The sequence below is a fragment of the Talpa europaea genome (genome assembly GCF_964194135.1).
Source record: "Talpa europaea genome assembly, chromosome: 6".
In the NCBI taxonomy this organism is placed as follows: domain Eukaryota; kingdom Metazoa; phylum Chordata; class Mammalia; order Eulipotyphla; family Talpidae; genus Talpa; species Talpa europaea.
The window spans coordinates 33,096,602-33,111,677 of NC_140072.1; the positions used below are offsets into that span (position 1 = coordinate 33,096,602).

A 15,076-nucleotide genomic window follows, 5' to 3' on the forward strand; every position below is an offset into this window, starting at 1 on the left:
AGCGCTGGGTTGCGTCAGTTTGACCCCGGCTGCTCCCCAGCCACCGGAGGAGGGTCCCGCATGGTGCGCAGACCTCTCCTGCCGCCCGCTGCTCCCCTTAGCAGTGTACTTCGGTCCTTCTGCCTGCTCTGCTCCCCGCTCTGGCTCTGGTGAATTTTCTCACCCTCCTGCACTTCTGACTGTACCAGTGCTTGTATAAATAAATAAATAAATCTTTAAAAAAAAAAAAGAATTTTTGTGTAATGTTAAAAATGATGTGGCAAACATTCCTCCTTACTCTTCGTATAAAGCATAGAAAATCAATTAATCCAAAATCAGCAAAGAAAATTAGAAGTAGAAATTCTTCAGTTTTTTGCAAAACTATGATTCAGCTAAAACTCTAAGTAATAGTAAACTGATAAACAAGTACAAGAGCTTCCCAAAAAATGGAGGTTAATCTTGGTTATTTGTGAGAAGGGGAGAGAAGATGTTTCAGCTGCATATCTCAAAAAAACAAAACAAACAAAAAACAAAAAAACCCCACAAAAACTAGCCAAGTAAACTTGTTAAACTGTGACATGTAAAACATAAATTTCCAGCAGAGAGAAAGAATTCATGGACTAGCAGCAAGACTTTCTCTGGAACCAGATGAAATCTGAAACTCAGAAGACTGGATCTGAAAAAGAAACACACTAAGAAGCTACATTTGAAAGAGAAGTCTGCCTCTACTACCACAGAAGAGAAACTGCAATTCAAATCCCCACAGATACCTATGTCCATTGACTGCTGAAAGATGGCTAAATGAACTCACACCCCAAAATCTTAAGTCAAAAGGAAAACTAGCTAATCTGAAATGTGGTTCTAGCTCCTTCCCATTAAAAATCTTCCTAAAAAAGCTGATCAAGCAAAAACTCACATTTACAGATGAGTTATCACAAAGAACCAGCACAAATTCATACAAAAGTACAAAAGGGGTAGGAGGGGTTCACAAAACTATTAATAGGCATCCTCCCCGAAAAAAAAAACAAACCCTCTTATAGTAAAAATATTGTCACAAACTGAAGAAAATTAAAATTGTGATTAAACCTTTTGCTATAAATTTTTAAAAGTCAGTGAAAAAAAGGAGCAACAATTAATTATAAATATTCAAATAAAAGATGGCTAGATGACAGGAGATGATGTAATATATGTATTTAGAAAGTTTGGAAAATTTAGAAAATATGTGGAAAAAATAAAACAATCATAGAAATGCAGTTGGAATCAGAAAAATATAACAGAATAGATATTCCTGAAAAGGGGCACATGTTATTAAAACCAAGTTTTAAAAAAAGACAGTGAGAGAGGAAATAACAGACAAGTACAAAGAGATAGGTATCCAATATGCAAATAACTGTAGCCTAAGAAGAACACCATAATATTAGATAAAATACCTAAAAGATATAATTCTAGACAGATTTACTATATAAAGAAAATCCAAATCTATATATTAAAAAAGGACATACCATGCTTCACAGCTGATAAGAGAACACACATGAAAAACAGCTTTGTCACAGTAAAAGAAGAGAAAATCAGGCTAGCCTCCAACTCCAGAATATAACATCATTGTTTTTTAAAAAAAACTCAAAGAAAGTATGATCTAAGAATTATAAACCAAACCCAACTGCTATTCAAATATAAAATTATCATCTAAGTATGAACATGCAAGCGCTCAAGACACATTTTTTTCCATAGATTCTTCTACTAAAGGAAGAATTTTATTACCTAAGAAAGACTAGAAAAACCATGGTAAACTAACTGGATAAACTTATAAGTCATTTAATCATATAACTAAAAATAAAGTGAAGGAATTAAGATGCCAGAACAAGATGAAAATGTTATTTCCACTGACAATGAAAATGAGATGTAACTAACAAATACTGGCAAAGAAAGTGAGAAAGAGTTACAAAAGGATAAAACAAAAGATACTGATTTCCTCATCACTAAAAATTGAAAGTTTAAATCGATTATTCAAACATGACTAACAAAGTAAAAGGCTGTATAAATATAATTAATTGTATAAAGGTGTAACAAGAAATATAACATATAACCTAGTTTCATAATTGCTTACAGTGAGGAATGAAAAGATATTACAACTTTACATAAACAACACAGGGAAGCCTCCATGGTGGCACAGGGGTTAAGTTTCATACTAACACCACCTGCTCTGCTCCCCACATTGTCTCTGGTGAGTCCTCTCACCACCCCCACACCTCTGGTCTATACCCCACTTCTTTGATCCCTGATCTCCATCCAAGGAGATAACCCACATGGCGCAGCAGACCTCTCCTGTCTCGCCTGCTGCTCCCCTCAGCAGTGTATTTCAGTAGATCTGCCTGTTCTGCTCCCCACTCTGTCTCTGGTGAATCCTCTCACTCCCTGCACCTCTGGCCCATAACCCAATTCTTGTATGCATAAATAAACAAAATAAATCTTTAAAAAAAAAAAAACCAAAAACATGCCCTCAAGTAAAAATGTTGATGTTACCATCCCTAAGGAAGATGATTAATCAGTTCTTTGAAAAAATCTAAAAATAACTCCAAGATAAAGTTTAATTAGTATGTGTTAAATACACAAATACCAAATCTCAAATTCCTGGCACTTGAAAAAAAAATACCCATGAAAATCATGAAGATACAAGTGAAAAGTGATATACATAGTGATTTGTTCAAGTGTGGAATATATCAGCAGTGTCACAGTTAAAAAAATATGCCACATGGGCTAAAGTATGATATATTTTACAGTTAAATATTGAAATAGGCAGCCTTACATAACACTATTTATCAAACACTTTGTTCTTATTAAACATCACTGTTACGCTTAACATTGAAGGTTACACAGAATAACCAGAGACTCAGAAGAACAAAAAATGAAAAACAATCTATCAAAAGCCAAAACTGCATGCTGTGCAGTTCCCACAGAAATTGTTCTATGAAGTCACACTGTGCTGGATTTAAGACTCCAATTTATCACCTTGTTTTATATATAGCAAAATAAAAAGAAAGTCTTTCCTACCTAATTATTTGGATTTTCGCTTAGAATTTACTATATTTACAAATAAGGATATTGGTAACTCCAAAGCAAGTTGACAAATATATCCTTAGAATATTTACTATGTTTACCTATCTGCAAGGAAAAAGGAGAAGGGAAAGGAGAAGGAAGGATGGAGAAAAGAAATAAGGGGGCAGATTATTAGTTAAAACATAAATTTTAATGTGTATTAGCCAAAAAAAAAAAAAAAAGTTCTAGAAAGCCAATTTTCTCATGGAAAGAGAAAAGTTCTCAAGTTTTCTGGATTTCCCCTCTCTGTATGCCTTTCCCATTTTGATTCTTTCTGCCATCAAACTGAAGAGTTCTCTTTTGAAGTTCATTTTTAAGAAAGTATTGTTGAGGACCTCCCTGGTGGCTCAGCAGGTTGAGCACGGCGCTTTGAAGCTTTCTGAAGCCTCTGCAGCGTGGGTTTGATTCTCAGCCAGCTAGGGAGATTCCCAATTGGTGTGGCAGACCTCTCCTATCGCGCCCGCTGTTCCCCTCAGCAGTACTTTCAGTCTGTCTGCCTGTTCTGCTCCCCACTTTCTCTGGTGAATCCTCTCACCCTCCCACACCTCTGGCCTGTACCCCAGTTATTGTATAAATAAAAAAAAATCCTGTTGAATTCAGTGTAGGAAAGATGCTCCCATTATAAATGGTGAAGTAGATTTTCTAACCCATTGCATTCAACCTTACGGTCAATTATCATTACATATCACTGATGTCAATGACTTTTTTTCAGTAACATAAGTTTCCTTAATTCTGTATTCATTTTTAAACCTTGGGCCTCAGGTTTTACATTCCGTAGCCTCTAGCAAGAGTCTAGGTGGCAACCTGGCCATCGGGATACAACATACTTTGAAGTTTTAGCAAAAAACAGTTTTGGAAGGTAACTCCACAGGTGGGGAAAGAAGCAATACTAGATGGAACAGCCTTTCTTTCCTCATTTTACATCTAGTTAGTTTAAATACTATTCCTCATCTAGAAATTATCATCTTTACTGCAACCATGAAGAGTTCTGGATTTCACTTAGTAAGAAAATCTCTTCCAATGTAGACTGAATTACTGTTCAAACTAAGTAGAAACACATACGGAAGCAAAGCAGATTGCTAAAGTTTCTAATATTTTTATGGGGCAGAGCAGACACTGAAGCCCAGATCACCTAACGCTATATGTTCATTTTTCCAAGGTAAGTTCTTGCAAAAACCAAGAACTGTACTTTTCTTCTTTAAAAAATACTGTACTGGGCCTCCCCGGTGGTGCAGCGGTTGAGCGCGGGGCTGCAAAGCAGCCTGCAGCCTCTGCAGCGCCGGTTTGGTCCCAGCCACCGGGCAAGGGTCCCACATGGCACGCAGACCTCTCCTGCTGCCCGCTGCTCCCCTCAGCAGTGTACTTCGGTCCTTCTGCCTGCTCTGCTCCCCACTCTGGCTCTGGTGAATTCTCTCACCCTCCCGCGCTTCTGACTGTACCCAGTGCTTGTATAAATAAATAAATAAATCTTTAAAAAAAAAAAAAATACTGTACCTCCTTCCAAGAAAGAATCTAATGCAATTAATGAAGCACTTGAACACATAAGAATACTAAATGTGGCCCACCTCCTTGGGCTTAAATCCCCCTGCATAAGTAAAATTATTTTTGTATTAGGCAACAAGAAACATATTAGGATGGTATATTTGCTGCCAAAGAAATTAAATAAATTCTATTACTACAAATAACTGATTAAAAATTTTCCAGTGATTTGGATTATCTCAGTAACTTTTCCTTCATTAACATAAAAAAATTGCAAGTTAACCATACCCTGAAATATAAACCACTAAAAATATTGCATCTCTAATTTGCTCCAAAGACTTATTTTAAATTTTCTCTAAAAATTTGAATTTCATAAATGGGACTTTAATATTTTTAAATACATTGTAGTGACCAAATTAGCGTTTCTCAAATAGTCCCAAGGAATGTCAGTGCTCTTTGAGATATGTGTTCCACAAAGAATATTATATTAAATACATTTCAGGGGCCTCCGTGGTGGCACAAGGGGCTAAGCACCACACTATGAAGCAATCCGTAGCCTCTGCAGCACAAGTTCAATCCCCAGCCAGCCAGGGAGCAACCCACATGGCGCACAGCAGAACACTCCTGACTCGCCCGCTACTCCCCTCAGCCGTGTACTTGGTCAATCTGCCTATTCTGTTCCCCACTTTGTCTCTGGTGAATCCTCTCACCCACCGCATTTCTGGTCTGTACCCCAGCTCTTATATGCATAAATAAATAAATCTTTTAAAATAAATAAATAAATACATTTCAAAGTGCTGGATAAAATTTAAGACAATGATTGTTTTGTAAAAGACTTTCATTTTTTCAATCAACAAATAATTTACTGAATGCCTACCATGTTCCAGGCACTGGTCTGGGTTTGAGAGGTATAACAAGTGAACGAGATAAATAAAATCTCTGACCTCATGGAACTTACTTTCCAATGGAGGGGACACTCAATAAACAAAGAAGCAATCAAATAAAATAACTGCAACAGGTGAAAACAGCTATGAATAGAGTTAACAGTATAGCAGAGTACAGGGTACTTCAGACTGATAAACAGAGGAAGTTACATAGCATTTCACATATGTGATCAGTAACCCTTTTCTCTCTCTCTCTTTTAAAAAGATTTATTTATTTATGCATATAAGAACTGCGGTTTAAGCCAGAGGTGCGGGGGGGTGAGAGGATTCACCAGAGAGAGTGGGAAGCAGAACAGGCAGATCTACTGAAATACACTGCTGAGGGGAGCAGCAGGTGAGACAGGAGAGGTCTGCTGTGCCATGTGGGTTGCTCCACGGCCAGCCGGGGATCGAACTCGTGCTGCAGTGGCTGGGGGTAGCTTGATAGTGCTGTCTTTAACCCCTGTGCCATCAGGGAGGCCCAGGAACCCTTTTCTCAATGAACACCTATTTATAGCTCACTGAATCAAGTCAAGAAATGTGATTCTAACCAGTACACAGGTAACAGCAGGGTGATTCTCAACCCAGCAGGTTTTTGTAACTTCCTCAATTATAAAAGTAGGGACAATGAAATGAGCTAATTTATGTAAAACACCTGACACAGGGCATGGTATACACTCTATGCTAAATAAATGTCATTGCTAAAATGAATACAGTACTATCTATCTTCCTCTATCACTGCAGGATGACTTATTTTTCCCTCTTTTAATATCTGCAACCTTTACTTTCATCGCTCTACAAGACTTAATTCACTTCATTCACTCCTCCTCTTGAAAACAGCAACTAGAATAGAGATTGCATATCATCTGGAATTATACTTTTCATATATTCAAAGTATTTTTATAAATTAACATTATTAGTAATGAAACATGCTTTCTGGTAAGATTTGCTGAGCTACTATTTCACTTAGGTGGTATTACTGTTCGAAATGCATAACCTAAACTTTATCAAGAGAAAGAATTATATAAGCCAAAATTAAAAATTATTCTGCAAAATAAGTGGCCAGAACCTTCAAAAATATTAAAAACATAAAAGATAAAAGCTGAAAAATATTCCAAATTACAAGAGGTTAAGAGTCATGACAACTAAATGTAACAAGTGATACTGGATGGGATCCTAGAGCAACAAAAAAGATTTTTGCTATGAATTACATTAGTAGAATAGTTGGGAAAATTAAAAAAGATCTGTAGATGAAATAACAGTTGTGTCAAAGTTAATTTACTGATTTTGATGCACATATGGCAGTTATGTAAGAGAATTTCATTGCTTATAGGAAGTTCATAATGGAAGTATTTATAGATAAAGAGGCACTGTGTCTATAATTTAAACTCAAAGTGCTAAGGAAAAAAAAGTATGGAAAAATATATACAGAGAAATAAAATGATAAAGCAAATATGGCAAAAGAATAAAATTTTGGTGAAAGTAAGAATCCTCTGTACCATTACTGAATATTTCCATTATTATTATTACTATCATTCCAAACAAAATGTGCAAACGAAAGTAATGGAGAGGGGCTTCCCTGGAGGTGCAGGGGTTAAAGTTTCAACACTATCAAGCTCTCACCAGCCAATGTGACCTGAGGCTAAGTTCTTGGGCATGCCAGGGAGATAACCCACTGGCATAGCAGACTGCTGTTCCTCTCAGCAGTGTTATTTCAGTCGATTTGCCTGTTCCGCTCCCTACTCCGTCTCTGGTGAAGCCTCTCACCCACCCCTGACCCCCACACCTCTGGCCTGCACCCCAGCTTTTGTATGCATAAATAAATAAAACAAATCTTTAAAACAAAAAAAAGAGAGAGAAAAAAGGAAAGATGGCAAAAAATCACATGAAAAGGTACTCTACATCATTAGCAATTAACAAAATGCAAATTAATATGACAATGAGACTAAACTAAAATGTAAAAGGGAAAAAGTTTAGAAATACCAACTGTTGTTGAGGATGTGGGACAACTGAAACTATTAAACATAACTGGAGGAAACACAAAACAGTAAAATCAGTTCATAAGAAACACTCAAAATTTTTTTCATCAAAGTTAAATATACATTTACAAGTGACCCAGCAATCCTAAATGTTAATGCAAGAAAATTAAAAATTATATTCAAACAAAATCTGCATGTAAGTATTTGTAACAAGTTATTCATAATTACCAAGCAGTAAAACAACTCAAATGTCTTCAACTGGTAAATGGATAAATTAGGGTACATTTCTATAACAGAATACTATATAGTAATAAAAAGAAATGATACATATAGCAACATGGATACATCTTAAAAGTATTATGTAGGTGAAAGAGGCTGCATGTTATTCCAAATATATTTATGACATTCTGCAAAAAAGCTAAACACAGGGATGAAAACATCAGTGGTTGTCCAAGGTTGGGGGGCAGGGGAGGACGGAGAGGATGATTGAAAATGGGAAGTATGATGGAATTTGAGGACTTGATACAATGGGATTATTCTGTATCTTGTCATTATGTATGTATCAAAATTCACAGATCTATATACTGAAAACAATGAATTACAGTGTATATAAATTTTAAGGATTAAAAGGAAAAATACTTTCATAGACATTTTATTTTCAGCCCAATAAAGATTAGTTAGGTACTATTACTCTCATTGTATTAGTGAAGAAACTGAAGCACATAGCAAATAAATAAATATACAAACTACATATGGTGAGACCAAAACTTTAGTCCAGATACAGTGACTATACAAAATGTTATTTCCTCATGTTCCACCTTATTTTATGAGTCATAATGTCCCTGAAGACAAATACATTCAAAGGGAAGAAGGGGAAAAGTTACTGAAATGTGCCATTTAGAATCTGGCCATTGTCTTTAAGGAATTAAAAAATAGTTCATTGGGGCCTCCCCAGAGGTGCAGTGGGTTGAGCGCAGCGCTGCGAAGCTGTCTGCAGCCTCTGCTGTGCAGATTCTATTCTGGCGGGCCAGGGAGATCACCACATGGCACTGCAGACCTCTCCTGTGGTGCCCGCTGCTCCCCTCAGCAGTGTTTTCGGTCAGTCTACCTGTTCTGCTCCCTGCTCTGTCTCTGGTCAAGTCTCTCACCCTCCCATGCCTCTGGCCTGTACCCCAGCTCTTGTATAAATAAATAAAAATCTTTAAAAACAAACAAAGTTCATAACTGAAGAAGTCTCAATAGTGACCAATAGTGGCAACAAATTAACTGGCATTAATGGATTAGCTTGCGATTTCTTCCATTTAACACTGATTTCTTTTTTTTTTGGGGGGGGGTTTCTTTTACAGATTTATTTTTATTTATTTATGCATGCAAGAACTGGAGTGTAGGCCAGACGAGCAGGGTGGGGTGGAGTGGGTGAGAGGATTCACCATAGACAAAGCAGAGAAGAACAAGCAGATCCACTGAAACACACTGCTGAGGAGAGCAGCTGGTGAGATAGAAGAGGTCTTCTGTACCTGGTGATAGTTTTGATAGCTCTGAGACTTAGCCCCTGGTGCTACCAAGGGAGGCCCCTGACAGTTGTCTTTGATTATGCCTCAAACCTTTTCACTTAGACCCACAGAAAAAAAATCAATGATTAGAAAACTGTAGACTTAACTGCGCTCTTCCTCATTTAGCACACCCTTCATGCAGACCACCCGGCACTTGCTTGATGAGGGCCATGAACCATAATACTCAGTACATGAAAGTGTCTGCAGTTTAATTTAAGGTACTGCTCTAACACAACAAATCACAATGAAGCCATAAGCTAAAAAGGAAAGAACAAACCAGTTACATCTATTCCTAGCAACAGAAGCCACTCAGACTGCGTCCTCTCCCTCTAACTCCCCAGGATGGAGAGAAGAACGATCATCAATGGCAAGGAGCAGTTGCGCAAGCAACACTCAGAGCCGGCTTCACACTCAGGAAAGGACGCTGCGCCTCCTCCTCATGGTTTCCGGTGCTCTACACAATCAGAGAAACTTCTCTAGTAACGAACTATAGAAATGATCCCTGAAAGTACAGTCTTTAACACCGATTTCTTAATGCTAAGAAAAAGCAAATGAAAATGTAAAACAGTCATAGGTAAACTTTTAAGTACTACTACTACTACTACTAAGCTCTACCTGGTCTTCAAAAGGACACTGAGGACAGCAGCAATGGCGACTAAATTCAGAACGGATTTTACAACTTTAAATAAACATTTAAAGATATTCCCAAATGTGGGCCTCCCCGGTGGCGCAGCGGTTGAGCGCTGGGTTGCGAAGCTGCCTGCGGCCTCTGCGCGCCGGTTCAATCCCCGGCTGCTCCCCGGCCACCGGAGGAGGGTCCCACATGGCGCGCAGACCTCTCCTGCCGCCCGCTGCTCCCCTCAGCAGTGTACTTCGGTCCTTCTGCCTGCTCTGCTCCCCGCTCTGGCTCTGGTGAATTCTCTCACCCTCCCACGCTTCTGACTGTGCCCAGTGCATGTATAAACAAAAAAACAAACAAACAAACAAATAAATAATAAAACATGCCTCTATAAAAAAAAATAAAAATAAAAAATAAAGATATTCCCAAATGTTATCACCAAAAGATAGAAAACAAGGGCAGAACTTTTAAAAATATACCTTTGGTGTCAGAATCAAAGGGGCAGTATAATATTTGTCATAGAATAAATTATAAATATAATATCTCTAGGGGAAAATGAAACATTGTTACTTTAGAAAATTATTAATTAATTAAAGTAAAATAATTGCATCTGTACCACAAATAGCATACTTCACCTAAAAACAGTGGTGTGGTTTCCTCTAAAGTGGTTTCATTAGGATCTGCCCCAGCTTCTAAAAGAATCTGTACAATCTTCCAATGTCCTTGACTTGCAGCAAGATGTAATGCAGAGACGCCTTCAAAAGTCTTTGTCTTAATGTAGTTTTCCGACGACTCTAAGAAAAAATAGAAAAAAAACAAGTAGAAGATCTTATCTACTTCTTGGAATTAAAAAAGAAAGATTCCAAGAAAAATGTAATGAAATATAAGTAATCTTAAGTAGGAACTCTCCTAGTTTAGAACTCCAGAAAATCAAGAAACACTACAGAAGTCACAGTGTGAACAGTCCCTGGTATTTTTAACACACAAACACTGCCCCAAAATTCTCTAATTTTTGATGGTTAAGAGGAGAGCAACAGAAGATGAAAGGTAACACAAAAAGCAAGATCTGAAGAAGATGAAGCAAACACTGCTTAAGCAAAAGTTGTTGTTATTATTACTGAAATACAAATAAATTTGATTTATTTCTACATTTCCATGAGGGAAATGCTCTCATCTCTAACATTACTTCTTGTACTCAACTAATAATATGAATGTAGTTTAGAATATTCTTTTCCTAATTTAGGACTACAGTCTTATAGTTAATGAAGACTGCATTTCTAAAATAATAAAATGCACTAAATCTATTCAGCAGCTGAAGGGAAAAATTGTAAAATAACTATTCTGACATGGAAAGAGAAAGAACAGTATATCAGGATGAGCTTTCTGACTAGTAAAGAATATTCAAATACATTTCTGTGTCACTAGAGCTAGTCTGCAAACTCAAGCTACATAATCAACTTCAGATTCTGAAAATACATACTAAATTTTTTATTTTTTAAAAAAATTTTTTTAACAAATTTTTGAAGAGTTTTTTACTTTTTTAAAAAATTTATTTATTTATTTATTTAGACAAGCACTGGGTACAGTCAGAAGCGCGGGAGGGTGACAGAATTCACCAGAGCCAGAGTGGGGAGCAGAGCAGGCAGAAGGACCGAAGTACACTGCTGAGGGGAGCAGCGGGCGGCAGGAGAGGTCTGCACGCCATGTGGGACCCTCCTCCGGTGGCCGGGGAGCAGCCGGGGATTGAACCGGTGCTGCAGAGGCTGCGGACAGCTTCAAAACCCAGAGCTCAACCGCTGGGCCACCCGGGAGGCCCCATACTAAGTTTTTCAAATGTGAGGCATAAAGTGTATTTTTGTATTATCTTTAAATATTCAACTACAATAGACATTACAACATGTGATTTAAAAAGCAGTAATGGCAAATATCCTGCGCTATGAGTTGGGGGATTCCTTTCCCACTCATGAGGTAATGAGAGTTAATCATTCTAATGAGCTACGGACCCAGAAATCTAAATTTTTAGGAAAATATACCTAGTTATGGCAAGTACACAGAGAAGAGGACTCTGAATATTCGTGATCAGTGGAATGTAAATGGCTCACTGAATGCTATAATATGGAATGTAATATTCAACCTCAGTTTAAATTAACTGAATGTTTCAAATGTTTACTTTGATTAAATGTTGGAAGCGTGCTACGATGGGAAAAATTGGAGTTTCAGTGTCAAAGAGAAATGGGTTCAAATCAAATACACTAGTTATTGTTACATAACCTTAGAAAAGTCAAAAGTTCTCTTGATCTTTTCGCCAATAAAATGGGGCTAACAATGAGTCAGTAACAGTTTTGCATATAATAGGTAACATAAGCCAAGCATCTAATACAATGCTTGTTAAAAAGCAATGACCAGTTATTGACACTGTTATTTCTCTTCCTTCCCCATTTCCCCAGTGTCTGAATCTCTCATTGAGCCTAATCTCACCAAGTCTTCCACTCAATGGTGTGATGGTTCATGTTAAGCTGACTCTCTAATAGGGGGAAAAAACTGGGTTTGTAGCAGTGGCTGATTTCTGTGGTGTAAATATTCCCACATTGCAGATCTCAAGTTATAAGCATGAAGTCAACCTAATATACAGTTGGAAATAATGTGTAGCTGCACATGATTACTCCCTGTCCCATTACTCCATTTTCTCCACAAGACCTTTTAACTTTTGAAATTATCTTTTTTGTTTAGGTATTTATTGTTCAACAACCCTGAATATAAAGACCACAAAGGAAGTTAACTTTTCTGTTCTCTTCTGTACTGTGTCCCCAGAAAATACAAAGTCAAAGTAATTGGAACGATTCCCAAACTAAGGGAAACAGGAAAAGTATTTAAAAAAAAAAAACAGGTTAATACAAGTTAAACATTCACACCCTCAATTTCAGCAACAGTATGTGCTCATATTGTTTGGAAAAGGAAGAAAGAATAAACATGACCAGTAACTACCAAATGTTTACATTAAAACCACAGACTACTTCTGCCACATCACCTAGCTCTGACAGTAAAAAGGCGCCAGGCACAAGCACATCTACATAAAGGATTTTTACAGATATCCAGTTGGAACACCATTCTGATATAATCCAAGGCAGACAATCTTACCATTCTTAATAAACAAACTGTAGGCAGTTATTTTATGGCTATAAAAAGGGAAATAATATTATTGTTAATAAGTCATGTATTACCATTTGTTTGCGTTATTAATCCCGCTGTGCCTACCCTCCCATACTTTGAATTTACTTTACCTGCATGAATTAACATCCGCAAACATTCTACAGAGTTGTGATAAGCTGCTTCATGAATTGGCATCCATCCTCTGTTATCAGCAACATCAATGCTGCGTCCCTTTTTGAGGAGTTTTCTCAAAACTTTAACATTGCCTTCCCTGGCAGCAAGTCCAACTGTGGAGCATGTGTCAGAATAAGCCTCTGTAAAATCCATTCTTTTGACCAGTCTACAAAACAAGATAAAAAGAAAACACAATAATCAATAAAACATGTACTCTTAAAGATTAACACATGGCAAAAGGGCCTGTCTAGCATCTTTCACATGACTGCTTAAGGAAGAGCCTGAGGGGGAGAAGTCAACTGTCAAGCCACAGCCTCTACTGCAATCTAAAGCAGAAAGTCTCTGAGTTTTGGTGAATTAAGAATCCTTGGAACATTCTTATTAAAGATAGCAAGGGAGTTCTACATATTCTATCTTTCCTTCCATGGAAATGTCCAAGCAGCTCCTTTCTGCAGACTTATGTTACTATTTATAGGCTACCAAATGCACTCACTGGAACTCTATAGATAATAAAGAATTATATACCTTCAGCTAATCACAAATGCATACTTTATTATGCAGACATGGCCATTTAGCTACCATCAATGCTGTCTTAAGAATTAATTTGTACCGGGCCTCCCCGGTGGCGCAGCAGTTGAGCACTGGGTTGCAAAGCTGCCTGAAGCCTCTGCAGTGCAGGTTCGATCAGCACAGGTTCGATCCCCAGCACCTGGGCGAGGGTCCCACATGGCACGCAGACCTGTCCTGCCACCCGCTGCTGTGTACTACCTCGGCAGTGTACTTCCTCAGTCTGCCTGTTCTGCTCTCCGCTCTGGCTCTGGTGAATTCTCTCACCCTCCCGCACTTCTGACTGTACCCAGTACTTATATAAATAAATAAATAAATAAATAAATAAATAAATAAATAAATAAATAAATCTTAAAAAATAAAAGTATTAATTTACACCCCAAAAGTAATAAGCAAAACCCAAAAGGTTACAAAAAGAATGAAAGACATGAAAACACAAAGACAAGCAATAATTCTAGTTATTTGCCCCAGGTGGTTCTATTTTAGGAAGCTAAACCTCAGATTTTCTTTCCTTGATGAAAGAACCCCACTTACTGAATATACTGAAATGGACAAAGAACATTATAAAGAGAGGAGTCCAACTTTCCTCCACAGTCCAGAAATTTCGTTCTTCCTAGCATTATTGTCCTTTTCCTCATTATCTCCCTTCAAAGTTCATGTGAGTTTCCCCAGGAATTAGCATACAGCATAGCTCTCGGTATTATGACCCTCACAAATACAATTTCTTGTTAGTCACTCTATGAGGCAGGCTGCACTAAGATTCAGGCTTCTCAGGAGAATACTTACTCCAAGGAGTAGTTCTCAATAACATTCTGATCCCACCCATGCTCTTAGATTTTCTAAAGATCTCAGGTAGTAGGTTCAGGAAATGTCAACAAGTCTACTTTAATACAAGTGAAAATCTTTTTTATATATTTATTTATCTACTTATTTTTTTTTATTTTTGCATATAAGAACTGGGATGTAGGTCAAAGGTGGGAGAGGGGGGCTAGAGGATTCACCAGAGACAGAGTGGGGAGCAGAACAGGTGTATATACTGAAATACACTGCTGAGGGGAGCAGCAGGCGAAACAGAAGAGTTGTCCTGCCCCTTATGTGGGTTAGCTCCCTGGCACAGGAATCCAAATCAGGCCTTAGTGGTGAGCATACTGGAAATTAACCCCTAGGCCCCCAGGGAGGCCCTCGCCGGGATTTTTTTGAACCACAAATAATACTCTGTGCTTGGGTATTTTAGAATTCTTTAAATTAAGTTAAAGACCATGAAATAGAAGTCCTCGATAAAAAACAATCATGTTGAAAGGCTTCTGTTTTCACATTCAGAAACACAACCATGATAATCCAAGAAAGCTTCCAAAGCAATATTTTGGGCAGCAGCTCTATCCAGCAGATCTTAACATTTTTGAGGATCCTTAATTCGTTAGAGAAATTCATGAAAACTATAAAAACTTCTTCCCAGAAAAATACACACAGGCCCAAATTTTGTGTATAATTTCAGGAGGGTTCCCAGATGGCGTCCAAATGTACAAGAGCTAAATTTTCCCTACTCTTTTCTAAGTG

The 15,076-nt window shown here is 37.6% G+C and overlaps 1 protein-coding gene across 2 annotated transcripts in view; it reads right to left on the bottom strand.

Moving 5' to 3' along the window:
• Nucleotides 1-15,076, bottom strand: part of LOC311172325 (ankyrin repeat and SOCS box protein 3) — a gene marked incomplete at both ends in the record, with an annotated part of 114,993 nt that overhangs the window by 37,422 nt on the left and 62,495 nt on the right. The window contains 2 exons of one of the 2 annotated variants that reach the window (XM_084235660.1): nucleotides 10,264-10,422; nucleotides 12,910-13,118. In XM_084235660.1, the coding sequence (XP_084091786.1) occupies nucleotides 10,264-10,422; nucleotides 12,910-13,118 (368 nt within the window). Of the gene's footprint in view, nucleotides 1-10,263; nucleotides 10,462-12,849; nucleotides 13,119-15,076 lie in introns of those variants that run through there. The other variant, XM_084235659.1, reaches the window with a different exon arrangement.